Below are 27,796 nucleotides of genomic sequence, written 5' to 3'. Positions count from 1 at the left end.
AATTTTATAATGGGTTGATTTCATGCAACAACTGAGAGGTCAAAGGTCAACGTTTGTCCAACTTCAGTCATTTAGTCATCGTTTCTTTCAATTGAAATAAATTCAGTGCTGCTACCGTAGTTTCTAATTTATTATAAACAGGAGTAGAAGGTTTACACGAGATGAAGGAACCAAAACAACATATGCTGTTCAAGCTGAGTGGTTCGTTATAATGTAGAGAAATAAGTATTACAGTAAACCCTTTAGAATACTATGTATAACTTTATAGGTGGCAAATGTGTTAATTTTAGTTAGGAATTTTAAGTCAAAGTATGAACCATGTGATGTTTTTTTATATCTTCTGATGTGTTGTATGTTATGCCAAGGATACGCTCAACGGTTGCTTTATTTAAACTGAAGTTCAAAAATTACTAAACTGGATGTGCAATTTTTATTTAGTAACAAATCATAGTGGCTTTAACAATAACATTGTTTACTTTTCAAGGGAGAATTCAAATTTCGTTGGTGGTCTTCGTGGGGGGGGGGGGGGGGGGGTCCTAAGTTATTTTTGAAACTGCTGGTAGAAGTGCGTTATACAAGACTTAATATCAGTGATATTATCGAGTTCTATTCCTAGTGGCAAGACTTAATATCGTTGATCTTACTGAGTTCTACTCTTCGTGGCAACCACCATTGGCTGTTCGGAGAATGGGTTCACACATAACATAATAATAAATGTAAGCTACACGCAAGCTAGCGATGGGAACTATCCAGAGACCAATGAACCAGGTCATTTTCTTTTCGTCTCAGATATAGGCTTGTGATGTTGGAAAAACTAAACTAGACCGTCCCCCACCCCACCCTTTGACCCCCAAGATAACATCTGTCTCAAGTTATGTTCCAGCTTTTGACGAAGGCACGTTCGTGTAGTTTGGGTTCTCAGATTGTTTTTTTTTATCTTTTACTAAAATATATAATCACTATCACATTTTAAATATATCAGCTCAACACAGAGATTTTATAGTTGGTTTCTCATTAGCAATAAACTGCTTCGTGGTTGGCTTAATTAACTAACAAAGTCTCTGGACTTTTTTTTAAGATACTAATTAAATACAACAATGCTCTTGAGTTTTCATTGAAGAATATATGAGACAAAAGTTGATGAAAAGTTAGACAAATTTGACAAGTCTCTAACTCCAAAAAACTTTTCTAAACAATGACATTAAGTTACATTAAATGACGTCAAGTGACTTCAAGTGACATCAGCTGACATCAACTGACATCAACTGACATCAACTGACATCAACAACACCTCTGGTTCACAATGAACACAGATTCGCCGATAGTTGCACACAACCTCCAAGAAAACCAGCCGAAAACAAAACCTCCAATTGACTCAGTAAAGTGTAGCCCAGGTATATGTGTAGCCCCATCTAAGTGTAGCTCAGGCTACGTGTGTAGCCCCAGCTACGTGTGTAGCTCTAGGTCCTCTCCTGAGCAGTTGGCGAACAGTTTATTTTCACAAACTTTTTTTGGCATGAAGGGAATCTTGGGGAGGAAGGGAGCGACCTTGAGCAGACGCGGGTACCAGGACCAGCTGAAGAGCTGCTCCACGTCTGCTGATGATGTGCTCTTGCCGAGGTCGGCGTGGGAGGTCCACGTGGTCATCCCACGTGACTCGGGAGTGCCTGGAATTTTAAAAATGTTATGCCTTCAAGTTATTTTTTAAACTATTAATAAGTAGCTAGAACTGATTCACTTAAAACAGTGCGTTAAATATGGATGTAATTCTTAAAACCATGTGGCCCTAATGTTGTTGTTTTTTTAAATACCAATATGATTGAAAGTTAAATTAACTTACTTAGTTTGAACTAATAACGGCAATCAAGCGAAGGTATTAAACCAATTTTAAGTAGCTAGAACTGATTTATTAAAAACAGTGCATTAAATATCGATTTATCCGTAACACTATACTGCCAGATTGTTTTTTGTTAAATGCCAATTTAATCAAAGTTAAAAAATCGATTATGTAGTTTGAAATAATAAATATGAAGGCAATCAATCAAAGATGTTCAAGTTATGGATACATACCAGGTACTGTGTTGTCTAGAATTAAAGCCAAAATTCCACCTAAAAACATTGGTGTTCCAAATATCACGTAGATTATTCTATCTGCATCATCAGAACCTGATAAACAAAATATACATGAAATAGATATGTATGTCTGAACTGTGATTTCGTCAACTTTTATAAAAATAACATCTAATATATCATCAGAGTTTCTTCCAGGCATCTCTTCGGGAGAAAAAAGTCTGGAAGAAATACTGTTTATCATGAGAACTTAATTAAATAAATATACTTAATGTAGTTTTTAACGTCCAACTAATAAAAACAAAATGGCTGACCTGTTTTCATTAACGACGGATGCATCTCTATCCCAGCAGGCACCACAATGCCAGCCATGAAAGGCAGACCAAACACTAGAAGATTTCTTGACGTCGTCATATCCACATACTTCAGGTTGGCCAATCCAATGGATAAAAGTGTGGATATAATCACCAGCATGACACCACCTTTTGAGTTGAAATACAAAATAAAGGCTTAAATTTGTTTGGACTCTGGACTCGAGGTTTTGATGTATTGGTAATTATAGCGATAGGGCTAGGTCACTTTCATTTTATTCAGATAATCTAAGTTTGTTGTGTCATAATAAAGAAATTATTTAACCATCAAATAATTTAACCACAAAAATTAGTAAACCACAAAATTATTTAACCAACAAATTATTCAACCATCAAATTATTTAACCAACAAATTATTCAACCAACAAATTATTCAACCAACAAATTATTCAACCAACAAATTATTCAACCATCAAATTATTTAACCAACAAATTATTCAACCAACAAATTATTCAACCAACAAATTATTCAACCAACAAATTATTCAACCAACAAATTATTCAACCAACAAATGATTAGTGGTGTCACGTTTGATTACACTACTGCAACTAAATGGAGCTGTTGGTCTAGAATATGATGGTGGTCTGTGTGACGCATCTTAACGTTTTTAATTACATAAGATTAGCTTGACCCCTCTAGTCGTGTTAAGCTACCCAGAATGGGATAATGGATAGTAGCACCTTAAAGGTTTCTACGTACTCAGAATGGGATTTGGGATAATAGCATCTAAAGGTTTCTACTTACCCAGAATGGGATTTGGGATAATAGCATCTAAAAGCTTCTACTTACCCAGAATGGGATTTGGGATAATAGCATCTAAAAGCTTCTACTTACCCAGAATGGGATTTGGGATAGTAGCATCTAAAGGCTTCTACTTACCCAGAATGGGATCAGTGGCGGAACTAGAAAAAAAGGGCCACCCCGCAAACAAAAATTCTGGGCCCCCCTCCTATATATATATATATATATATATATATATATATATGAAAAAAATTCTTTTTTTTTCACCCCCCCCCCAACCCCTCTCAATCCACACACGTCCGCCAAAGTTATTTTTTGTGGACGCTTAGTGATATTACTATCTTACATGAACTTTCATTTTTTTGTAAATAATTTATTTGATGGTGTGACCTACTTAGGTTCAGTAATGTTTTATTTTGACATTGTATAATACCTTATATGGAATGATGGTGCAACTACTGGGGTTTTTCCACTGTCTTACCAAAGGTGTCTAGGACCCAGAAATTTTCCATTAAGATCTGATTGATTGATTCTGATCAGATGACCATCCCAACCAATGGCTACATGAGTTGAGGATAACCTCCCCTGTTGCAGAGGTCTTTAACTAGATCGCACACAGGCAGCACGAGGCAGTCCATCTTGACCAGGCCGTCCATTTTGTCCGGCAATTCATTCTGACCATTTGAACGTGAGAGAACTTAAGTCCTGAGTGTGCTATGCATTCTTACGTTGTTTTAGTATTCTAGTATTATATTACTTGTCGCCGAGTGATTCTTGATGCTATAGCAGTGTTATGTGACCTGTGGCTATTTTTATACAGTGTTAGAATCTGTGATAGTATTTTTTCTTACGCTTTGTAAGTTGGGTTTTGTTATTTTCTAAATTAAATATTTTATCTCGTTTAACCTAGTGTTCTGCCACAACTGTGTTCGCTTATTAAAGGTTGTATGCAGATTGAATGAGTTGTTAACTTCAATAGTATCACTAGTTTTCCCTAGACATCGAAATCGAGCCCTAGTGTGTTGTTGAGTTAGTGTTCATTCATTTAGGCTTTATGTCATTTGCATATAACCCCAAAAAAGAATCCGGGGGCGTTCACCATCTATCTGGCTGGTAGATAGGTGTCCGTTACAAAGTGGGGGCTCGCCGAGATTTAATCTGTCGTTCCAGTTGTTGGTTATATCAGTTAAACACTAAGGTTAGTTTGATTTAGTTGTTTTTCTATCCAGTGAAGCCGTGTTATTGAAACGCGCGCAAGGCTAGAATTATCTAGGTCAATAGTCAGACGTGTCACGTCCTAGATTGAAGAGGTCAAGTACACGGCCCAACGCTCCGTGTTAAGTTAGTGAATCTAGGCTTGTTGTGTTTTTGAAAGTTAGTGTTATGGAATCTTTTTTGGCTAATCCCACTGTTGAGGAGGTCGAAAAGTTGAGTAGAAAAGTTTTGATTAGTGTTGTTAAGGAATTGAAATTGGATTATTCTGTTACGCAGAAGTCAGAGGTGTTGAGAGATAAAATTGTTGTTCATTTTATTAATGAAGGGGTATTTGATGAAAGTTTGTTGGCGGATGTGTTACTCCGCGAGGAGAAAACTCTAGAGAAGGTAGAATTAGAAGCTAGAATTGCTTTAGAGAAGGAGAAAGTTGCTTTAGAGAAACAGGAGTTAGAGGCTAAAATTGCTTTAGATAAGAGGAGGTTGGAATTAGAGTTTGGTCTAGTTAGTGATGTCACTTCTCTGGTAGATCCAAAAAAGTTGTCGGTGGGGCAAGTGATTGCCAAATTTGGGAAATTAGTTCCTAAATTTGATGAAACAGATTTGGTCGTTTTCTTTAACTCATTTGAGAGTTTAGCGAAGACATGTGAATGGCCCGAAACTTCCATTACTGCTTTATTGAGCTCGGTCCTTACTGGGAAAGCTGCAAAAACATACCAGGCACTCTCTCACGACGTTCAAAATAACTATAGTTTGGTCAAGAATGCCATTTTGAAGGCCTACGAACTGACGCCCGAGGCCTATCGGACAAAATTCCGAACACTCCGCAAGTTACCCACTCAATCATATGTGGAATTTCTCTTTGAAAAGGAGAAAATATTCTCAAGGTGGCTACACTCTGAGGAAGTTTCTGAGTTTGAGAAACTCAGGTCACTTATCCTAAGGGAAGAATTCCTATCGTCCCTGCCTAAAGAGATACGACTACACATACTGGATAACAAGATAATTGACATCCAGAAGGCTGCTGAGTCGGCTGACACATATATGTTGGTGCATAAGAAACCACCAGTGTCAGGAAACCGCCTCAACCCCGTGCTTCCCCTTTTTGGCAGCAATCCTCCTGTTGGCCAACACGTGAAGGCATTACAGTCCAGAGAGAAACCAAGATCAACTCTCAATCGTCGAGCAGTATGCCAGTTCTGCAAAAGACCTGGTCATCTTGTCAAGGACTGTTACAAACGTCGTCAATATAACAGAGAGGTGGTGCGTACTTCTGCGCACTATGCTCTATCCCCTCAAGCAGCCAGTTCAACTATGAACTCTAGAATTCTAAAGGACTCTAACCCTAAGTGTCCGCAAGAAGGTAGTCAAGTCTCCACACATTATGTGCAGTCACATTTTGACTGTTCACGCCACCATCCAGTTTCTTCCGAGTCTACCGATCTCGAGGGATCGAGAAAAGTTGACTTTTCATCTTTTATTGCCGAAGCCATCATTAGCAAACCAGGTGATCCGTTGTCTCAGCGGAATATCACCGTCCTAAGAGACACAGGAGCGTCACAATCACTTCTTTTGAAAAGTTCAATGGACATTACACCAGAGACGAACACCGGAAATATTTCCATTATCCAGGGAGTGGGGACAAAATCTACTGTCGTCCCTCTACACAAGTTTGCCCTGAAACATCACCTCGTCGAAGGTGAGGTCATTTTAGGTGTGATAGATAGTATTCCAGTCCCAGGAGTACACCTACTTCTAGGGAATGACCTTGCGGGAAGCAAAGTATACCCCTGTACGGTTTCAGACCCTTTGTCAACAGTTCCAGATAATGATAATGAACTGTATCCTGCATGTGCGGTGACAAGAAGCCAGACCAAACAATTGGCTGACACAACGTCTGAACCACACCTACCATCATCGTCAAGAAATTCGACTCCCAAACTGGAGTCTATGCTTCCAGAGAACACAGGCCTGGGCTTACCCCTGAGAATATCTCAGGAAGACATCATTAAAGCTCAACAAGTCGACGCGGAACTCAAAGCAATGGTCGAAAAATCTCTATCATCTGACGATGGGGAATATTTCTCCGAGAACGGCCTCTTCTTTCGTCGCTCTGTACCAGTGGATGCCTCACCGGCCGAACCATGGTTGGGTAAAAACCAGCTGTGGGTCCCTCCACCTTATCGGCATGAAATACTGAAACTGGCACATGACCATCCAATGTCAGCGCACCCAGGAGTCACTAAAACGACGGCGAAGATCAAAGAACTGTTCTTTTGGCCCAAAATGAGAAATGATGTGTCGCGTTACTGTAAAAGTTGCACGAACTGTCAGTTGGCCGGAAAACCAAACCAGAAAATTCCTAAGGCCCCTTTGAGTCCGATTCCTGTATTAGAAGAACCCTTTTCTAAAATCGTCATGGACTGTGTAGGTCCCTTGCCTAAAACCAAGGCGGGCAACGAGTACCTACTTACCTTTATGTGTTCAAGTACCCGTTTTCCCGAGGCGTTCCCCTTACGGAACATTAAGGCAAAGACTGTAGTCAGAGCCATGACCCGGTTCTTCACTACCTTTGGATTACCTAGAATTGTGCAAACAGATCAAGGCAGCAACTTCACCAGTCACCATTTTCAGGAAGCACTAGCCAAGCTAGGCGTTACCCACATCACCAGCTCAGCCTACCACCCCCAGTCTCAAGGCGTACTTGAGAGGTTCCACCAAACCCTCAAAACCATGCTAAGAACATTCGCTACTAGTAACACCCAATGGGATGAGACTGTTCCTTGGATTATTTTCGCCGCGAGGGACTGTGTCCAGGACTCTTTAGGTTACTCTCCTTTTCAACTTGTGTTTGGACATTCTGTCCGTGGTCCCCTGAAGCTGATCCACGAACGTTGGACAGGTACCAGTGATCATCCAGTGGAAAACTTTGACGATTTTCACGTTCGACTGAAAGCCGTGTGCGAAATGGCTCACAAGAACTTAAGAAAGGCCCAAGTGAGAATGAAAGGACTGTATGATAAGAGTTCTCGTAAACGAACATTCAATCCAGGCGACAAAGTTCTTGTGCTAGTGCCTAATCTGAACAATGCGTTATCCTTGAGATATTGTGGACCCTTTACTGTGCATTCAAAATTAAGTGATTTGAACTATGTTGTCAATACGCCTGACAGAAGAAAGAAACAGACAGTGTATCATGTTAACTCACTGAAAAAGTATTATGATAATTGTAACAATTTTCATTCCACAGCTAAAATTACTTTACCTGTATGTTCAAATGTTTCTGATGATGTGATACATGATAAATTGAAACCCCCAAAATTGGTAAATTCTTCCTTTTTAGATAATTTGAATGTCCACCTTATGCATTTGTCCACAGAGGAAAGCCATAAATTGTCTCAATTATTTGAGACATTTCCCTCTATTTTTGGGGATGTCCCCAAAGAAGCGAAGGTTCCACCTCATGATGTAGACGTAGGTGACGCAAAACCCATCAAACAACACCCCTATAGAGTTAATCCGGAAAAAGCTGCTTTGATAAAAGATGAAATTGATTATATGCTCAAGAATGATATCATTGAGCCCAGTTTCAGCAACTGGAGTTCCCCATGTCTCCTAGTCCCGAAAGACGGTGGATCTTTTAGGTTTGTGACCGACTTTAGGAAAGTAAATGCGCTCACCAAAGCTGATTCCTATCCTTTACCTCGAATAGAAGACGTTATTGATAAAGTTGGTCAAGCTAAGATAATTTCCAAAATTGATTTACTTTCAGGATACTGGCAAATCCCCTTATCTGACCGTGCAAAAGAAATATCTGCTTTTGTAACCCCTAATGGTTTTTATAGATACAAACGTATGCCCTTTGGTATGCGAAATGCTGGTCAAACTTTCCAGAGGGTCATTAACTCTGTCATTGCTGACGTAGACCAATGTGAGGCCTACATAGATGATATAGTTGTATTTTCTAATACTTTTGAAGAACATATTGTTCAGTTGACTAACCTTTTTAGAAAATTGTCTGAAGTGAATTTTACTGTAAACTTACATAAAAGTGATTTCTGTAAAGGTTCAATTACCTATTTGGGTTATCAAGTGGGAACGAACCAAGTTCGGCCCATTGAAGCTAAAGTAGATGCTATTGTAAGGTTACCTCCTCCCAAAAATTGTAAAGAAATCAAAAAGTTCCTTGGGATGGCTGGTTACTATAGGCGGTTCTGTCAAAACTTTTCAGCTATTGCTGAACCTCTTACTGCATTATTGAAAAAGGGTGTTGAGTTTGAATGGTCAAATAAATGTCAAGAAGCTTTTTTAACCATTAAGTCATTTTTATCTAATGCTCCTGTTATGGCTGCACCAGATTTCAGCAAGCCCTTTAAACTTGCCATTGATGCTAGCAACTTAGCCATTGGCTCAGTCCTATTTCAAGAAGACAACATGGGAATTGACCATCCCATTGCCTTTTTTTCCAGGAAGTTAAATGAAAACCAAAAGAATTACTCTACTATTGAAAAAGAAGCTTTAGCTTTGGTTTTGTCCTTACAACATTTTGAAGTCTATGTCTCTTCTTCAACCAATCCAGTCAGAGTGTTTTCTGACCATGATCCCCTGAAATTTACCTCTAAGTTAGGACAGACGAATCAAAGAATATTGAGATGGTGTTTATATTTCCAAAATTTTAATCTGGAAATTTCACACATTAAGGGTAGTGATAATGTTGTGGCTGATTGTTTGTCAAGGATGTAAAATCTTGTTGCACATATTGATCATGTGACATGTTTTGTGGTTCATTAAGACCATACACAAGTGTTGTGTTTTCACATGAAAATGAGTGGTATGAGTTTTGAATTTTTCAAAATTCCAATCCTGTTGAATATTTTGTTTATTTTCAGGTGAACCTTAATTAAAGGTGGTTTTGGATTATATGTAATCTTTTATAATAATATGTCTCATATGACTCAGTTGATATTGTAGCTAGTCTTTGAAATAAAGGTCTTACCCTGGCGGGTTTACCACTTTTAATATCCTCATGGAAATATTGTAATACCCTTTTTTGAGGGATTTTGATGTATAATTACTTTTTGAAGGGTTACTCCCCTTTCACCAATTGTAAAAGTTTGAGTTACTTCCCTTTTATGTTCAGGGATATTTTCATCTGGTATTATGATTTTGATTGCCTACATTTGTAAAACATTTTTTTTTTTTGTTCTCATTGCCAGATTGGTTCCTTATGTATGTTTTTGTGGAACCTATCTGTCACTTCCAAAAAGGGAGGGGATGTGACCTACTTAGGTTCAGTAATGTTTTATTTTGACATTGTATAATACCTTATATGGAATGATGGTGCAACTACTGGGGTTTTTCCACTGTCTTACCAAAGGTGTCTAGGACCCAGAAATTTTCCATTAAGATCTGATTGATTGATTCTGATCAGATGACCATCCCAACCAATGGCTACATGAGTTGAGGATAACCTCCCCTGTTGCAGAGGTCTTTAACTAGATCGCACACAGGCAGCACGAGGCAGTCCATCTTGACCAGGCCGTCCATTTTGTCCGGCAATTCATTCTGACCATTTGAACGTGAGAGAACTTAAGTCCTGAGTGTGCTATGCATTCTTACGTTGTTTTAGTATTCTAGTATTATATTACTTGTCGCCGAGTGATTCTTGATGCTATAGCAGTGTTATGTGACCTGTGGCTATTTTTATACAGTGTTAGAATCTGTGATAGTATTTTTTCTTACGCTTTGTAAGTTGGGTTTTGTTATTTTCTAAATTAAATATTTTATCTCGTTTAACCTAGTGTTCTGCCACAACTGTGTTCGCTTATTAAAGGTTGTATGCAGATTGAATGAGTTGTTAACTTCAATAGTATCACTAGTTTTCCCTAGACATCGAAATCGAGCCCTAGTGTGTTGTTGAGTTAGTGTTCATTCATTTAGGCTTTATGTCATTTGCATATAACCCCAAAAAAGAATCCGGGGGCGTTCACCATCTATCTGGCTGGTAGATAGGTGTCCGTTACAATGGGACGTTCTATATGAACTAGCCGTTGGTACCCGTTACACGTGAATTATCGGTTTATATATATTTAAACAAATTACAATATATTATGTGTGTGAGTTCATTAGTCTGCTTCGTATTTTTTTTCTAGGTTTAGAACTACTTTGCGGTAATGCTGCCTATCCTCTGATTAGTAGCCGGTCAAAAGACTATAAAACATGAAAGCTTTGTATGTGTAATGGTTTCTCGTGTTATGTTTATTTTTATGTTTTTTTATTATATTATTTGTTTTAAATATATTTCCTTTTTATGTTCTGTCAGTTTTAGTATGTATTTTTTTAAAATAATAAGTAAGAGAAGTAATTGCTTTAATTTGTTTAGTACACATATATTAAAAGGAGCTTATGAGCAACCCTTTTTAACTATTTAAAAAAGGGAAATAAGCCACGCACGTGTTTTGAACGTTTGCCTATCTTTCACACTACAGCTCAGGCATATATTTTTTTTTACGCAACAGCATGTGTTAGCTACTGTATAACATCACTAATGTAGTAGATCTGTTTGTTATTAACAAAAGGTTTTACCATCAAGTAAAAAATGCAAGAAAATTATTTTTTAACTATGAAAACTTTATTATGGTCGGCTATGGGCCCCTATCTGGCGTGCCCCCCCCCCCGCATTGCGGGGTCTGGCGGTACTGTAGTTCCGCCCCTGAATGGGATTAGGGATAATAGAATCTAAAGACTTCTACTTACCCAGAATGGGATTTGGGATAGTAGCATCTAAAGACTTCTACTTACCCAGAATAGGATTTGGGATAATAGCATCTTAATTCTTTTACTTACCCAGATAGGGATTTGGGATAACAGCATCCTAAGGTTTCTACTTACCCAGAATGGGATTTGGGATGGTCGTCAGCGCGGCCCCAGCTTTACCGATGAAAGAGACGATGAGAATGATGAACCCAGCAGCATACATCACTGAGCGACTTCCCGTCTATAGACAACACAGTAGAACACATTATTTTTAAGTAATCTGTTGTTATCCCTAGACTTAATCAAAAAAATCTTTGACCGGTGAATTTTTAAAAAAATGTATTTAAATCTATAAAGAGCCAACGGACAAGAATTGTCTAGATAAATAACCCTGAAGTCGCAAGTTCGGATCCCAATGAGTCTACACAGCGCTTAGAATTCGAATAAAGTAAAGGCGGCTGGGAACAGTGCTAACTAAACAGTCCAGTAATTGGATGAATAACTCTACTTCATTTACTATCAAGAAAATTATAACTAAATGGTAACCTACTTTTATTTAAAAATAGTTACTTTAACGGGACTTTAATAACAATGTACTGCCTTCAACTACAATGAACTTTTTACAGAATTTTACAGTATCGAAATTTTAATAACAATCTTTTCTATCTGGCTGACTCCGCACCGTTGTTTGTTAACTTGACAGTGACTCCACTAGCTGTTTTATTACAGAAAGTGTATGTCAAGCTGTACCTTGGATAAGTTTTGTTTTATTACAGACGGTGTATGTAAAACTCTACATTGGATAACTTCTGTTTTATCACAGAAGGTGTATGTCAAGCTGTACCTTGGATAACTTCTGTTTTATTACAGACGGTGTGTGTCAAGCTGTACCTTGGATAACGTGAGGAGGGCGATATTGCCGCTGTAGGAGGTCGTGGCATGCCCGGCCCCCACAGCCCCTGAGATGATGCTACCGATCCCCTCCATCAGGATCCCCCGGGAGATGGCGGAGTCTGGGATGCTGGGGATCTCGCACGCCTTCTGGGCAGCGTAGTAGTCGCCTACCGACTCGACCACCGAGGACAGGCAGGCTACCAGGAACCCCAGGGTCAAGGCCAAGCTGAGTTTCGGGACGCCAAACTGGCCTGGACGAAACAGAAATGTGTTAATAGCCAGAGTAAAAGACATTAGTTGTGGGAATAAGTAAACTTTAGTGTACAGGGCATTCATATACAGTTTTCCATGTAAATAAACATTGGTTGTAAAATAAAAATTCGTTGTAAAATAAACATTCGCTGTAAAATAAACATTGGTTGTAAAATAAACATTCGTTGTCCACGTAAGTAAACATTTTTGATTGGGTAAAATCTTTGTCTATTGTAAATTCTTGTGACTTCCCAAACTAGTGATTCTGTATTAGTGACTATCATTTACTGATTATATATGAATGACTCCCCTATTTATAGATTATGTATGAAAGGCTCCACTGTGGATAGATTCTGTATCCATGACGCCACTGTTTATACAAGTATGAACGATCCCACTATTTATAAGCAGAAAAATGTCACATTGATCTTTCGAGAATTAGCATAAGCGGATTAGCCAATCGAACGTTTAAATGTTTCTGCTCCGAAAGGCCTAATCGCCCAAACAGCTGTGCTAGTATATCCTGTGGCTAAATACACAGTTGTTTTATTTTGTTTCGTTTATTGAACGTGTGCTATTCAAAAAGTCAAACATTTTAAGTTATGAGTTTGTATTGACATTCGTTTCTTCTATCAAATAAACGAGGAGGCCAGATCATTTTAAGGCCTGCTGGTTAAGTATATTTCTTTTAATGTTTTTTTTCGCCATTTTACAATCTTATCCTAGCAATATCATCTAGTTGTCTGCTGCTAGCTAGCTGGGTTTGAGCTAAAACATGTCGCCCAAGTTTAACCCTTTTCTAACGGTTAAACTCCAAATATGTTCAGATCCATTTTAACGCAAGTGTATCACATTTACAATCGAATTTGATATTTTATTATTAACTTCAAATTAATTTGAAAATTACTATATTCACAAGAAAAGGAAATTAACAAGATTAAATAGTTGCAAATACTCGATAGTGAATGTTTTCATATTTGAGACCAAATTATTTACACTAATTAGGGGCAAATAACTGCATTTGAGATTAATAAGTTGGATGTCTACTCAACTACGAACGGAATGGAAAGAATAAATTAGAATTTTTACAATACATAAATCAGCAGTAGAGAATTGTTTTAAAGTATATTTTTTTTAATAAATATAAAATTTCGAATGCGTCATTTGGCTATGGCTGGAGCTACACTGTACCTGTCGATTGACTATAGCTGTAGTTATACCTCGATGTGTACCATTCTATTGATTGTGGATATACCTAGACAAGTACTTGTCTATTGACTATACCTAGACAAGTACTTGTCTATTGACTATACCTAGACATGTAGCTATACCTCGGTGAGAGTACAAGCCAACTGACTATAGCTGCAGCTATACCTAGACATGTAGCTATACCATCGGTGTGTGTACCAGCCAACTGACTATAGCTGCAGCTATACCTGGGTAAGTGACGTGCAGCCAGCTTGAGGTGTAGATGATGTCCAGCTTGGCATCAGCTCTGGCCATGTAGCCGACGTCCTCCCTGTTGTCTGTGAAGACGTCACAAGCCGTAAGAATAGCCGTGACTATCCACACGATGATTACAGCCAAGAGAATCTAGTGGTCCAGGCAGGAAAAAACACGGCACATGTATCTTAAATATTAAAACTTTCAAAACTAAATCAAATGTTATATTAGACCAACAATTAAGAGCATTAAGTTACCAATGTGATACACCTTTAAATTAAGCTACAAATGTGCAATAACATTGAGATACAAATGTGCCACAAGATTGAGCTACAAATGTGCCACATCACTGAACTACAGATGTGCCACAAAATTGAGCTACAAATGTGCCACAAAATTGAGCTACAAATGTGCCACAACATTGAGCTACAAATGTGCCACAACATTGAGCTACAAATGTGCCACAACATTGAGCTACAAATGTGCCACATCATTGAGCTATAAACGTGCCACAAAATTGAGCAACAAATGTGCCACAACATTGAGCTAAAAATGTGCCACAACATTGAGCTACAAATGTGCCACAACATTGAGCTATACATGTGCCACAACATTGAGCTACAAATGTGCCACAACATTGAGCTACAAATGTGCCACAGCATTGAGCTATAAATGTGCCAAAACATTGAGCTACAAATGTGCCACAACATTGAGCTACAAATGTGCTGCACCATTATACTGATGTGCCACACTTACATTAGTAAACTACCAAGTTCACTTACAGGTATCAGTTGGAAGATCTTAAATTTGGACCTGGGTTTGTTTTTGTTTTCCTTTCCTATCCTCGGCATCGGGATGCCGATCTTGTTGAAGTACAGGATGAAGATGAGTACTAGGATCGCACAGCTGAGGAGGTAAGTGTTAGTTACATGGATGAGCAGATCACTCGTTACTTGATTAAATTGGTGTTTTGTGATCTTGAAAGATTATTTTTGTTTCTCTCATGAAGTGTTGTGTGCTATTAATTATTTTACTTTTAAAAAATCTAATCCTTGTTTCCTATGGTGTGTCTCCCGGTAACTTACCTTAAGGCGATGGTTATCATTTTTTCCCGTTGGTGCCCAAGACACATGGGCAGATGAAGTAGAGTTCTTCTGCTTCAGAGACCTCGACATTTGAGTTAGGTACCCATCAGAGCTGGGTGGACTCAGGGACATTCTTCTATCTACCGCTATGCCATACCATCCCTTTAAACTTTAAGGCGATGTTAAAGTTCCTATATTGTGTCTGTTTTTAACTTACCTTAAGACGATGTTAAAGTTCCTATATTGTGTCTGTTGTTAACTTACCTTAAGACGATGTTAAAGTTCCTATATGTGTCTGTTGGTACTTACCTTAAGATGATGTTAAAGTTCCTATATTGTGTATGTTGGTAGCTTACCATAAGACTATGTTAAAGTTCCTATATTGTGTCTGTTGGTAACTTACCTTAAGGCTATGTTAAAGTTCCTATATTGTGTCTGTTGGTAACTTACCTTAAGACGATGTTAAAGTTCCTATATTGTGTCTGTTGGTAACTTACCTTAAGACTATGTTAAAGTTCCTATATTGTGTCTGTTGTTAACTTACCTTAAGGCTATGTTAAAGTTTCTATATTGTGTCTGTTGGTAACTTACCTTAAGATGATGTTAAAGTTCCTATATGTGTCTGTTGGTACTTACCTTAAGACTATGTTAAAGTTCCTATATTGTGTCTGTTGTTAACTTACCTTAAGACGATGTTAAAGTTCCTATATTGTATCTGTTGTTAACTTACCTTAAGACGATGTTAAAGTTCCTATATTGTATCTGTTGTTAACTTACCTTAAGACGATGTTAAAGTTCCTATATTGTGTTGGTACTTACCTTAAGTCTATGTTTAAGTTCCTATATGTGTCTGTTGGTAGCTTACCTTAAGGCGATGATGAAGTTCGGTCTGCCGTAGATGATGGGCAGACGGTAGAGAGAGACCCCAATGAGTGAGATGGTGTTGGCTATGGTGATGGGGCCGATGTACTTTAGCAGCACGCCCAGAAGTCCGAAGGCTCCAAGAGAGATCTCAAACACTGAGGCCAGCATCAGCGCCCCAGACATCTGCAGGGAGATGGCGGAGGTAGAGAGGGTTAGGTGGATCAAGGGAGTTAACTTTATACAACTGACAGAGGGGGAAAAGAGTTGGCTTGACAAGGTAGATAACTTTATAAACATCAAGTTGAAAAGAAAAGCAACTGAAAAAAACTGACAAAGAGAGACAACTGTATAAAATAAAGAGGTTAATAAAGAAAGATAATCGTATTTAACCACAAATTTGAAATAAGAATAATTACAAAAACGAAACAACTTCGTTTTTAAAATGCTGACAAATCGACGTCGCTTTATCTTTTAAAAAGTGGCTGTACAAGGTGAAACAAAATAATTTGGCAAATAGAAAACAAGAGAAGTAGTCAATGGGTTTTGGAGCATTCGATAAAAAGGACAATCTCGACTTGTATTTGCCGTTAGATTGCTTTATGAAATATTGGCCAGTAACGAACACAATTAATACTACTTACCAATTTTACCAGATATTTATACTAACCAACATTAACACATATTTGCCTCAACCATCATTACCGCATATTAGCCACTAACACCACTACTATATTTAGGCACTAACCATCATTACCACATATAAGCCACTAACACCACTATTACATATATACCACTACCACCACTACCACATATATACCACGAACACCCCTACCACATGTATGTCACTAACACCACTACTACGTGTATGCCACTACCACCACTGCCACTTATTAGCCACTAACACCACTACCACATGTATGCCACTAACACCCCTACCACATATATGCCACTAACACCCTTACCACATGTATGCCACTAACACCACTACCACATATATGCCACTAACACCACTACCACATAGATGCCACTAACACCACTATCACATTTATGCCACTAACACCACTACAACATGTATGCCACTAACACCTCTACCACATATATGCCACTAACACCCCTACCACATGTATGCCACTAACACCACTACGTGTTTGCCACTACCACCACTGCCACTTATTAGCCACTAACACCACTACCACATGTATGCCACTAACACCCCTACCACATATATGCCACTACCACCACTACCAACACTACCACATGTATGCCACTACCACCACTACCATGTATATATAGCCACTACCTCTTGGAGTCTCCACCTAATCCCACTGATAGTGTCCTCCTCCATTTGTCCTGTGGTAATGTTGGTCCCATTCGTCGAGTTACCCACTACCACGTGTATGCCACTAACACCACTACCACATGTATGCCACTGCCACCACTACCATACATATTACCTCTTGAAGTCTCCACCTAATCCCACTGATCGTGTCCTCCTCCACTTGTCCTGTGGTAATGTTGGTCCCATTCGTCGAGTTACCCAACAGTACTTTAAACAGAGAAGGTAAATACAAATAGCTTCTTTTATAACAATTAGACATGCAATATCAACAGCGTTTGTTTGACCCTATGACCGCGTCAATCCTGGACAACTTTTGAATAAGAGGTCTAAATAAAACCTTGTTTTAATGATATTTTATTTACAATTTTTTACAGATCAAACCTCAATTATTTCTACGATGTAACGTATACGTAAATGGTGCACAGTTATAGGTGTACAGAGACAGGTTTAAAGTAGAACATGTCGAATAGACTACTCTAGACTTGATGTGCCATTTTGGCCAATAATCTTTCCAAATTTAGGCCTCATCTATCGTCATTTCACACAACTTTGGTTCTTGAACCTTTTAACTCGACGTCATCTCTTACATTTTACACTAAATTCTAAAACTAGTTTATAGGACGTCATCATTTATCATCTTACACAAAGTTCTTAAATAACTGTATTACTTGACATCATCTTTCATTATCTTACATAAAGTTCGATTACTCTCTTATTTGCCGTCATCGCTCATTAACAAACAAAAAAGTTTAAAATCTGTAATTTCACAAACAAGCAACACATTTGTTTACCGTTAGGACCTGCCTTAGGACACATCCAGCTTGGGTCACGTGACAATGCTAACAGTGGCACCACAAAGGACGAGGACGGGCCTTGAAATATTGGCAATCTGTAGTACAAGTACTTAACAGATTAAAGACAACCTTGGTTTATCTAAACAGGGTTTCTTTCAGACTTTTTTCTTCGCTTTTTTGGGGGTCGCTCAATATTCCAGGGGAGGGGAGCGGACTCTGGTAAAAGTATATATTTCTGTATAAATTATATTTCGTTTGCGGGAGGGGGGGGGGCGGTAGCCCTTCTTCGCCCCCCCCCCCCCCCCCACGAAGTGATGCCTGGAAGAAACCGTGTATCTAAATTATTAATAGTCTAAAATCAACAAGCTAATGCAATATAGTTTGTTTATGCCTATTATTTCTTGTTGATTCATTGTCTCCACGAGTAGGCCTTTATGTTCATTTTTTTTTAAATAAGTGGAACTGTTGATGATTGTCCTTCATGATTAACAGGAATATTATTTGCGTTGAACTGAACATTTACCAATAGAAGCGTATAAAATTTGTTTGTTGTGTCCTATCTATCTTTTAAAAAGAATATGTGTTCGTTGTTAATTTGTTTAGTCTTGTCAAAATGGGAAGTTGCTTATCCGTAGTCCTATCTCTGGACCTCCATTAACTCAGCGTGACGTCAACAACCCACACCTGTTGGTACGGGCTTGGCCTACCGTAGCAGACGACTTAAATTGTACGCATCCTATCAGACTTCTCCACGATTCCAGGGCCGTAACTGGGCTAATTTATGCAGCGTTAGCTTTGGGAGGTTTTTGTAGCTCAGTAATGCATGCTGGGAAGATGTGGCTTTTGTTAATTTTTTGGTTTTTTTTTTCTTGTTTTTATTGTTACAGAACTACAAAATATTTTAATATAAAAGTTTTAGATACCCACTTAAATTACAAGAAATTACGTGTTTAGTGCGATTGCTTTATATCTTATGATTGGGCTTTAAAGATTGTGGAGATTGTGTATTTGTTGTAATAAAACATATTAGTCCGTGTGTTAAACAGTGGCCTTAATTAAATATGCTTTTGTTGAATGTATCTTTATAACTTCTTTAATTAAACATAATTTGTTGACTCTATTAAACAGTAGCCTTAATTAAATGTAGGCCTATACTTGTTGATTCAATAATTTACCTGACATTTAAACATTGGGACAACAGGTGAGGGATGAATTTACCTGACATTTAAACATTGGGACAACAGTTGAGGGATGAATTTACCTGACATTTAAACATTGGGACAACAGTTGAGGGATGAATTTACCTGACATTTAAACATTGAGACAACAGGTGAGTGATGAATTTACCTGACATTTAAACATTGGGACAACAGGTGAGTGATGAATTTACCTGACATTTAAACATGGGGGCAAATGGTGAGGGACGAATTTACCTGACACAAATAGGTAGCTCACGAGATATGTTTATGTGGACCACACAGCATACAGATGTACCGGGGACTTACCTGACGCCAAAGAACGTCTGCAGCAAGGTGCAGAAGCCCACCATAAACATGGTCGTACAGAAGAGCTCCGACCTCATGAAATGGTCGAACGGTATACAGGCTACGTCGGAGACTATGGCTGACGTCACTAGACAGCCGGACACACTCAGGAGGATGTGCTGGGGAGAATAAAGTTGTTCAGGATTTCAGCAAGGGGCAGCTACTCTGACTTTAGGACTAGGGGTAAGGGGCAGCTACTCTGGCTTTAGGACTAGGGCAATAGGCAGCTACTCTGGCTTTAGGACTAGGGGTAAGGGCAGCTACTCTGTCTTTAGGACTGGGGTAAGGGGCAGCTACTTTGGCTTTAGGACCAGGGGTAAGGGGCGGCTACTCTGTCTTTAGGACTGGGGGTAAGGGGCAGCTACTCTGGCTTTAGAAATAGGGGTAGGGGCAGCTACTCTCGCTTTAGGACTAGGGGTAAGGGGCAGCTAATATGGCTTTAGAACTAGGGGTAAGTGGCAGCTACTCTCGCTTTAGAACTAGGGGTAAGGGGCAGCTACTCTGGCTTTAGAACTAGGGGTAAGGGGCAGCTACTCTCGCTTTAGGACTAGGGGTAAGGGGAAGCTACTCTGGCTTTAGGACTAGGGGGTAAGGGGCAGCTACTCTGTTCTTTGAAAAATGGGCGAGAGGATTTTGTTACTATTTTAATTTTTTCTTGTAGAATTTCCAAAATCTCTTCAGTAACAACCAAAAGTTGATGTCATTTAAGGTACTTAAAGTGTTATTAATGTAATTTCGTATATTGAAATATAAAAGATGAGGGTTTAATTTTTATTGCTAATATAAAAAGCTATCCTTTCGCACGTGACGGTCAATAGGACAGATGAAGTAGAGTTCTCTACTTACTGTGACCAAGGAATGTTAAAGGATAGTGGGAGCAACTCTGTGCTGAGCTGTTTTAACTCCCCCCCCCCCACCCCAACGTTAGAGTTGAATGGACTCGGTGACTCCTGGGATCCGAACTCGAGACTTTCATGTTAGCAGTCGTGTGCCCCCTCACTACACGTGATGTGAATGGTTTCATATCAGTGGCGTAGCCAGGATCGTCTCAAGGGGGGGTTCCAATTTTTACCCGGGGACAAACTTTCGATTTGCACCCCCCCCCCTCAAACTTTCGATTTGCACCCCCCCCCCCTCAAACTTTCGATTTGCACCCCCCCCTCAAACTTTCGATTTGCACCCCCCCCCCCCTTGCACACCCCCTTCATACTTTTTCTATATACCGAGGGGTCTATGGGGGGGGGGGGTTATGACCCCCCCTAACCCCCCCCCCCTTGCCTACGCCACTGTTTCATATACTCTCTACCCTACTAAAACCTCAAAATCTACAGGTCTGCTAGTGAGAGGCGAAACCCTTATAAAATCCTATTGTGTAAACTCTTGATAGCTTTTAGCATGACCTTGTGTGTCATGTATTGAGATACTCCCCAAACTTAACCAACCCGGTTTTGTTGTCTTAACTATAGCAGCCCTCACCTGCAGTGCTGCCATTAGTGTCACGACAACAGGCGGTGTGTCGGTCAGCTTATAGGTCAAGGTCGGCACCTTGACGTCCATGTCCAGTGTTGTCCCGCTTTGGTTGTCTAGTTGACCGTTCTGTTTACTGGTGTCGTTGTTGTTGGTGCCCATGACCTCGGCGGTGGGGATCTCTGTGTAGGAAGGATCAGAAAACCCGGAGGAATTCATTGTCACGTGTGTGTCAGTTGGATCTGACACCTGCGTCTTATGAGTGGCTTGTCAGGTTGGAACCCGGGTCTTAGTGGTGTTTGGTGAAATCACTACATCACAGCCACTACACAAGGTACATCGTGAAAATCCGCACGTGTCGATAACACAGTGTTTTCGGGTTCATTGAACAGACTTCAATTCACTTTAAATTACAATAGATTTGCTTCTTCAATAATAATAATAAACGCAAAAATAGAGAAGGTATATAACTCAAAACGGGGATACTAGAATATCAAAACGCAATTTGGAGTTTTAAAATTGTGTTGTAAATTGCGAAATACATTTAATCCTCGCTTCAAAGAAAAAATATTATAAAATTATACAGATAAACTTAAGAATGACACAGCTAAAGTATAGAAACACTAATAGTGTTATTAACAATTTTTTAAAATATTTCAATAATAAACTGTAATAATTTAACTAACTAAACACCATTTCTACATAGATCGTAATTGATATAACCTGTTTAAAACAACTTGTTTCTAACACCGCAAATGATTCAATTTACTAATAAGCAACCCAGATTCCATGTGTAAGCGTTCGCTTTGAGTGGGTGACAACAGTTCTAACGAAAACAATTTAAGTCAGTTAATATAAAATATTGTAGTCCTATGTGACTTCTTAGACTCAGCTTTAGAAATTCTCCGTGTTGTACTTAGGTAAACTCAAATGTTTATAAAATTTAATTTGTACATTTCTGGATACATTTCTGTCAAAAGTATCAAAATCTTTCACAAAGATTTTTAACGATGACGTGTATACCTTTAACAAAATAAAAAAAACTGTGAAGCCTATTTCACCTGGCTTATAAAATAAACTTTTAAAATAGTTATTAAACGATGTAAGTAGTTCATTCATGACTACTTTTAAAACTTCAAACTATTTCTGAAGATATGCGCACACACTTTTTGATATTATAAATTGTAAAATCTATCTCGATTGAAAGAAATTTAAAAAAAAAAAAAAAAAAAAACGGTTGCAGCATTTGAGGTAGGTGAATAGGTGCGTATGACGCGCCGATTATTTAGATCTACAAATCTAAACGTATAAGAATTATTTTTAAATAAAAATTGTCTCACAACTGCAGCTTACAGAAAACTCCAAATTTAAGAAAATCAAACTCCGTAAAACAAAGAAGTTCTGCGCATTTATATGCCATTGTCTGACACAATATAGACCTGGTACGATTTTTTTCCATGTCCTACATCGGTGTTAATGTCAATGTAACATTTTTTTTAAATAAAGAAGTACATCGCAAATAAAAAGGCGAATACAATAATTGTATTTCTAATTATGATTGGCCATGCAACATAAAATATAAATCTTACTTTCTCGCATGTTTACATTCTCACCTCTACGTTTTGTTAAACATCCAGTCGACTTAATTCAATTGTTTCGTTTGTTATTCGCTCACTATGGTTATTATTTCTTCGATTTGTTTATTAAGGTTGATCCCAATTAAACCAGATTTCGTATTCATGTCCGTACGTGCGGACATGGCTGTCAAGCTAATGGGAGACTATGGCTGCAAGCGTCACTAAACAGCCAGCCTACAACTGGTCATGTGCGCTAACTATCCTTACACATATGTAATTATGTCTTGAAATAAAATCCATTGTGCAACATTTGTTATGTATAATTTTACAACTTGTCCTGTGTTCTATTTAAATTAACTTGCGGCTACTACTTAACGGTTTCTAATTATTTTTTTAAAACTCAATTGTAATTTTTTACAGTTAGTAGGTCCTAATTTTCAGAAAAACATTTTTGATGAATAGTAAAAAAGAGAAAACGGTTTTTAGTAAAGTGCAGAGAAGTTATAAAATTACAAAATGTACTAATTGAAAGTGTAGAGATAGTGCGTTTAATTTTCGGCAAAAAAAAAAATTTCTGATGCCTACAGAAGCGGGTAAAAAAAAAACTCTAAAATCCGGTTACCATCAATAATTTGTTGCTACTAAATTGTTGAATTGCAACTGTCTTTGAAAATATCGAAATTTGGAGCGCCTCTAAAAACATATTAGCCAATGCCAAAAAGAAATCCTTCTGTGGAACTTAAGACGATTTGAACTACAATTTGAACAAAATGGAAGAAATGGTTCTAGGCAACAAAGACGAATTGAATCACAGTTGAACAGGAATGATGGAAGAGATCGCTCATTTCCACACAGACACATCTCATCTGTCTATTGGTGTAGATATAGTGAAGCTAACCATTATTTATAACTTGATTATGTGGGGGCTGGTATAGGGGCGGGTTATAAAACTTGCTGATTCTATTTTTAACTATCGTCAAAAGCCATTTACTCTATAACTAAACCATCTCCCCGCCCCCAATATCACTTTAATTTATTCGATTTGATTCGCCCTGATACACCGAGTTAAATGTGAACTTGTGACCTTTTATTTAAATTTACATATTTTCTACAAACCTGCTACTTTAACTAGTGAATTCGCGATAGCCTAGGGTTAGATAATAACTAATAGAGAAATATGTTTTATGACATATAATTGTATGTGTTTTTCTGTAATTGTGCTGTGTTGTCTTGTTTTGTTGCACTCTAAATTAAAGTGCTTTCTGCTAATTTATTACTTGCTTGAGATTCAGTACATTTTCTGCTGTTGTGTTATACGTAGAGGTGTGCTATAGAGCTATACTATTTTCTTATTTTGTGCTTTGATGTGTTTTGTAATTGTTGTGTACTGTGTGGGTGTGTGTGCGTGTGTATGTATGTATGTGCGTGTGTGTGTTTTTATGTCTTTTTTGTTGTTTGTACTGTCTGATATTCCTTAAAGTAGTTTGTACAAGTTAACTTATGTCATATATTTTGTTACGTTTTGTACAATTTTGTTGTGTTGTGTACTAGATTGTTGTTTTTATGCGCTTTTATGTTGTGTGTAATTCTACATAGAAAACAACCATTGATGTTGAGATCAGAGACTACATAGACAACAAGCTTTAGAATGTAATACGTTATTAGTCACAACTTTGAACACCTCTACAGCTTACACAACTGAAAGAATGGTAATCAGGAACAAATGCAATTGTTAAATATAAGAATGTTGATTATTTTTTTAAAAACAACGTAACGTTATTTTTAGACGTGACTTGCTTCTTAATGCAGGTTTGAGCTTCATTTTTTACTTTCTCGTATATACGAAGTATAGAGAAAGTATTGTAATCGTGCACAAAAATCGCTTGAAATTTTAACAATTTTCACCGTATTACACCTCAGTCCTTCATCACATCCGAAGTATAGAGGACTTATTTTAATCGGGCAAAAATTATCAATCCAGATTTATCAAAATTAAGTGGTTTTATGCGTAATCCAGTCTGAACAACTGGGCTTTGCAATTCTGTCCGTATGTCTGTGTGTCTGTCTGTCTGTCTGTCCGTGTGTAAACACGATAACTTGAGTACCGTTACAGCTAGGTTGATGAAATTTCATATATAAGTATTTTATCAAAATCGTAGATCCGTATCAACTTTTGAGCGATTTCCGATAACCGGAAGTGGTACTTTTTCTACTTTGAATTTTTTCAAAAGCCTATAACTTGAGTACTATTTCAGATAGATAAATGAAATTTCACATGTAAGTAAAAGATCTAATTCTCTACCTTCTGTTAAATTTTGAGTAATTTCTGATGACAGGAAGTAGTAATTTACTCTACTTCCGATTTCTCAAAAAACTAATGTAAATTTTTAAAGTACTAATAATATTGCGAACTATTATGCACATTTTTTTATTTGGCGTTCACTTGGTGTGCAATTCTTTTGTCAGCGAGATTTTATTCTATTTTTTAAACTTTAAGTATTTAAAATGGATTAAAAATCATGTCTATAGCCCGAGTTCCCATCCCCTTTTGTTTTATATAAGAATATTCGAGAAAGTTTAGGGGAGATCACTCCAGATTTTTAAGTCATGAAATTCTACTGTAATTACTATTTTTAAAGTAATGTACATAAACCGGGAATGAACACTGTGATTTAGTTCGCTCCGTCACATTCACAAGAGTGTGTCCAAAACAATATTGACTTTAGATGCAAGGTGTATTGTCTTCGGCGGGCGAACATCTTGTATCGTAGCTTAGTTTTAATCTACGAATATCATATTTCTTATTGCAATTTTAACATGTTTAATGTAATGTGACAAACCTTTTCTTACTTCTTCTTCTTCGTTCTTAATTTTAGTGTTGGAAGGTATCTCCTATAAGACAGTTAAGTATACGTGTCAACTGGTTATGCGCCATTGAAGCCATTGGGGCCAATGACTCATATTTCAGCCTGCTTTTCTTTTTTGGATTTTCTTCCAAAGCTTTTGCCCATCCAAGAACAAACAACAAGTCAGCAGTTGTTTGATTTTGGAGTTGTGTCTTCTAGTAGAGTGGCTGTCCTCAGCTAACGAGCCTTATCTGAACGGAGTTTCGAACTCGAGATTTTTCGGTTCAGCAACCATGAGCTACCGATTCGACCACTCATACCGTTTTCTTACAATTTTTATGTTTAAAAAGAAAAAGAAAAACCCAATGACAATTCATTTTTGGAACAAAATTTATCCTAAACACAATAAATATGTTGCTGTGGTTAAATTATATGTCTAAACATAAAGTGAGGTGTAAACCGGATGCGTAATATGGTCATAATATGCCCTTATATGGAAAGGATACGTTCTATGTTAACGTGTTTACAAATTAATTAAAGTCAATCAATAATTTTAAAAAAATATATAACATAAAAATAAATACAAAAAATGAAAATTAGTGATAATATTATCACAAAAAATAATAATCATTAAAAAAGTTTTAAAAAACCCACGTTTTCTGATTGAACTAAAAAGTAGAAAATAAATGCTATACATCACAATAATGCAAGCGATCACTCTACTATAAGCGATCAAAAAGGTAGGGCGCCGAAGTAAAAGTTATATTACTATTGATTAGATAATACTATTGACTTTTATTAGGGAGCTTGTAGAGAGTCAACAGTATTAGAAACTGTAAGAAAATCACGGCGCCCCACGTTTTTGATCGCTTATAGTAGAGTGATCGCTTGCATTATTGTGATGTATAGCATTTATTTTCTACTTTTTAGTTCAATCAGAAAACGTGGGTTTTTTTAAACTTTTTTTAAATTAATGATTATTATTTTCTACTTTTTAGTCTTTGTCTGTTTGTTTGCATTAAAATCTCGTAAACGTTGTATAGCATTAAAGTCTCGTAAAAAGACAACTCGTAAAAAACACATTGTGTGAATACGTTACTGACTAGAACACATAGATTTGAACCCGCGCCGAGTGGGATAGCCCCATAGCAATCGTGTGCCCAACCACTTGACCATATCGTCTCCCCCAAACTGGCCACCAGTGGTAATAGTTACCTCCTGTAAGTTTAAAGTCGGTTAAAACTAAATTATCTGCCCCTAAGCCTGTCGCGACTTGGGATCGTTCGCTTCACTGCGCGCGGCAAGAGAGAGGCTAGCTACGCGTCGCTGGGTTTTTTTCTAATGGCTCGCAGAGGAGAATTATATATATAGATTATATAGCGGTCTAAAATGCTCAATAAAATGTTTCCATTGATCAATTTAGTAATAATAACAATTGAATATTCTATGGTCATCCAAAAGAAAGCTTCCCTGAAAATTTCAGCGCTCTAGCTAACTGGGAAGTGCCAGAAATTTCGATCGCAAGATTGGATTGGAAAAACAGACAGAGAAAGCAAGTTAAAGAAAACGTGGGAATAATTAAATGGTCATAAACATATGATTTAGATTGTGTTAAAAATATACTTTTATTTTTTCTTAATTGTTTAATAAACTGCACACAATAATATCATGGGATATATGGTCCACCCTAATATTTAACATATTAAATAATATATTAATGCAAAATACATTATATACATGCAATTATGTTGTTGGTGGATAGCTTTCGTATTTTAATACATTCATTTTTTTAAAAACACAAATAAGTATCACAATATCACAACAAAAGTAGGTTACTTATAGTGAACATATTTATATGATAGGGATCGTGTTAGAAAAAAATATATATTGTTTTTACATTCAAATAAATTATTAATGAAGCTGCCCATAATAATATGTATGTGTTGGTATTATTACCCATTACATGTTGTCCACTTAAATATTTTAAATCTATTAATAAATAATAAATTATAAACTTGAATTGATATTGTTATGGGTAACTTTCCACTTTTGATAAATCCCTTTCTTAAACACATCTGTTATTTTTAGACCATAACGTCATTGTTTCTAACAATAGTAACATTTTAGACAGACTTATTTCCCCTGATAATAGAAAACGTTAGTATAGTTTCCTTAATAAAACCTAGGGTTTAGCTAACTATTCGAACCCGATGACTTGGCGTTGTTTAATAGTGGTGTTTGACAAGTTGTCCAGAAAGATGCGCAACGAAAAAAAGCTCAACGGAAAAAACCGCAAAAAATGCGCAACGGAAAATACGCACACAGACAAAAAGCGCAAACAGAAATTTGCACATAGAAAAATGCGCAAAGAGAAACATGCGCAAGCAGAAAAACGCTCAAATAGAAAACTACACACATATCGCTGAACAATAAGAATTATGGCAATGTGCGTGCATTGTGTGCTTGTATGTTTGAGTTTGCACTTGCCTGTGTGCATACATAGACAGAAATATTTCATTTCAACGTCTGTTTATTTCTGC

The 27,796-nt window shown here is 37.5% G+C and overlaps 1 protein-coding gene and 1 long non-coding RNA gene across 7 annotated transcripts in view; both read right to left on the bottom strand.

Moving 5' to 3' along the window:
• Window positions 1-521: 521 nt before the first annotated feature.
• LOC131947802 (solute carrier family 23 member 2) lies at window positions 522-22,573 on the bottom strand. 6 transcript variants are annotated; one of them, XM_059309132.1, is made up of 13 exons: window positions 22,447-22,573; window positions 20,843-21,236; window positions 19,328-19,485; window positions 17,820-17,917; window positions 17,144-17,235; window positions 15,691-15,872; window positions 14,523-14,646; window positions 13,734-13,890; window positions 12,043-12,296; window positions 11,287-11,392; window positions 2,385-2,552; window positions 2,071-2,166; window positions 522-1,667 (listed from the first exon to the last, which is right to left on the bottom strand). In XM_059309132.1, the coding sequence occupies exons 2-13, from the start codon at window positions 21,050-21,052 to the stop codon at window positions 1,447-1,449; spliced, it is 1,866 nt and encodes a 621-aa protein (XP_059165115.1). In that variant the 5' UTR covers window positions 21,053-21,236; window positions 22,447-22,573; the 3' UTR covers window positions 522-1,446. The 6 variants fall into 6 exon arrangements, with proteins under 6 accessions (XP_059165115.1, XP_059165116.1, XP_059165114.1 ...); XM_059309133.1 differs by having other exon boundaries at window positions 20,843-21,015; window positions 22,447-22,553; XM_059309131.1 differs by having other exon boundaries at window positions 20,843-21,260; window positions 22,447-22,543.
• A 4,302-nt stretch (window positions 22,574-26,875) lies between these two features.
• LOC131947806 (uncharacterized) overlaps window positions 26,876-27,796 on the bottom strand; it is a 4,897-nt gene continuing 3,976 nt past the window's right edge. The window contains exon 3 of the long non-coding RNA XR_009387925.1: window positions 26,876-27,796. This exon is cut by the window's right edge and continues 361 nt beyond it. This is a non-coding gene — a long non-coding RNA (uncharacterized LOC131947806).

This window comes from Physella acuta, unplaced genomic scaffold (assembly GCF_028476545.2).
Source record: "Physella acuta isolate Inbredline_101_S28 unplaced genomic scaffold, ASM2847654v3 ptg000607l, whole genome shotgun sequence".
NCBI classification, from domain to species: domain Eukaryota; kingdom Metazoa; phylum Mollusca; class Gastropoda; family Physidae; genus Physella; species Physella acuta.
The sequence above is the reverse complement of the archived record's forward strand: the minus strand, read 5'-3'. Positions and strand labels throughout refer to the sequence as shown.

Bases quoted from the DNA above. Each gene is read 5' to 3' on its own strand.
- LOC131947802 (XM_059309132.1), bottom strand. From the start codon at position 21,052: ATGAATTCCTCCGGGTTTTCTGATCCTTCCTACACAGAGATCCCCACC. The intron at 11,393-12,042 runs GTACAGCTTGAC...TGTTGTCTATAG, and splicing joins CCCTCCTCACGTTATCCAAG to ACGGGAAGTCGCTCAGTGAT. The intron at 1,668-2,070 runs GTATGTATCCAT...TTAAAATTCCAG, and splicing joins TCTAGACAACACAGTACCTG to GCACTCCCGAGTCACGTGGG.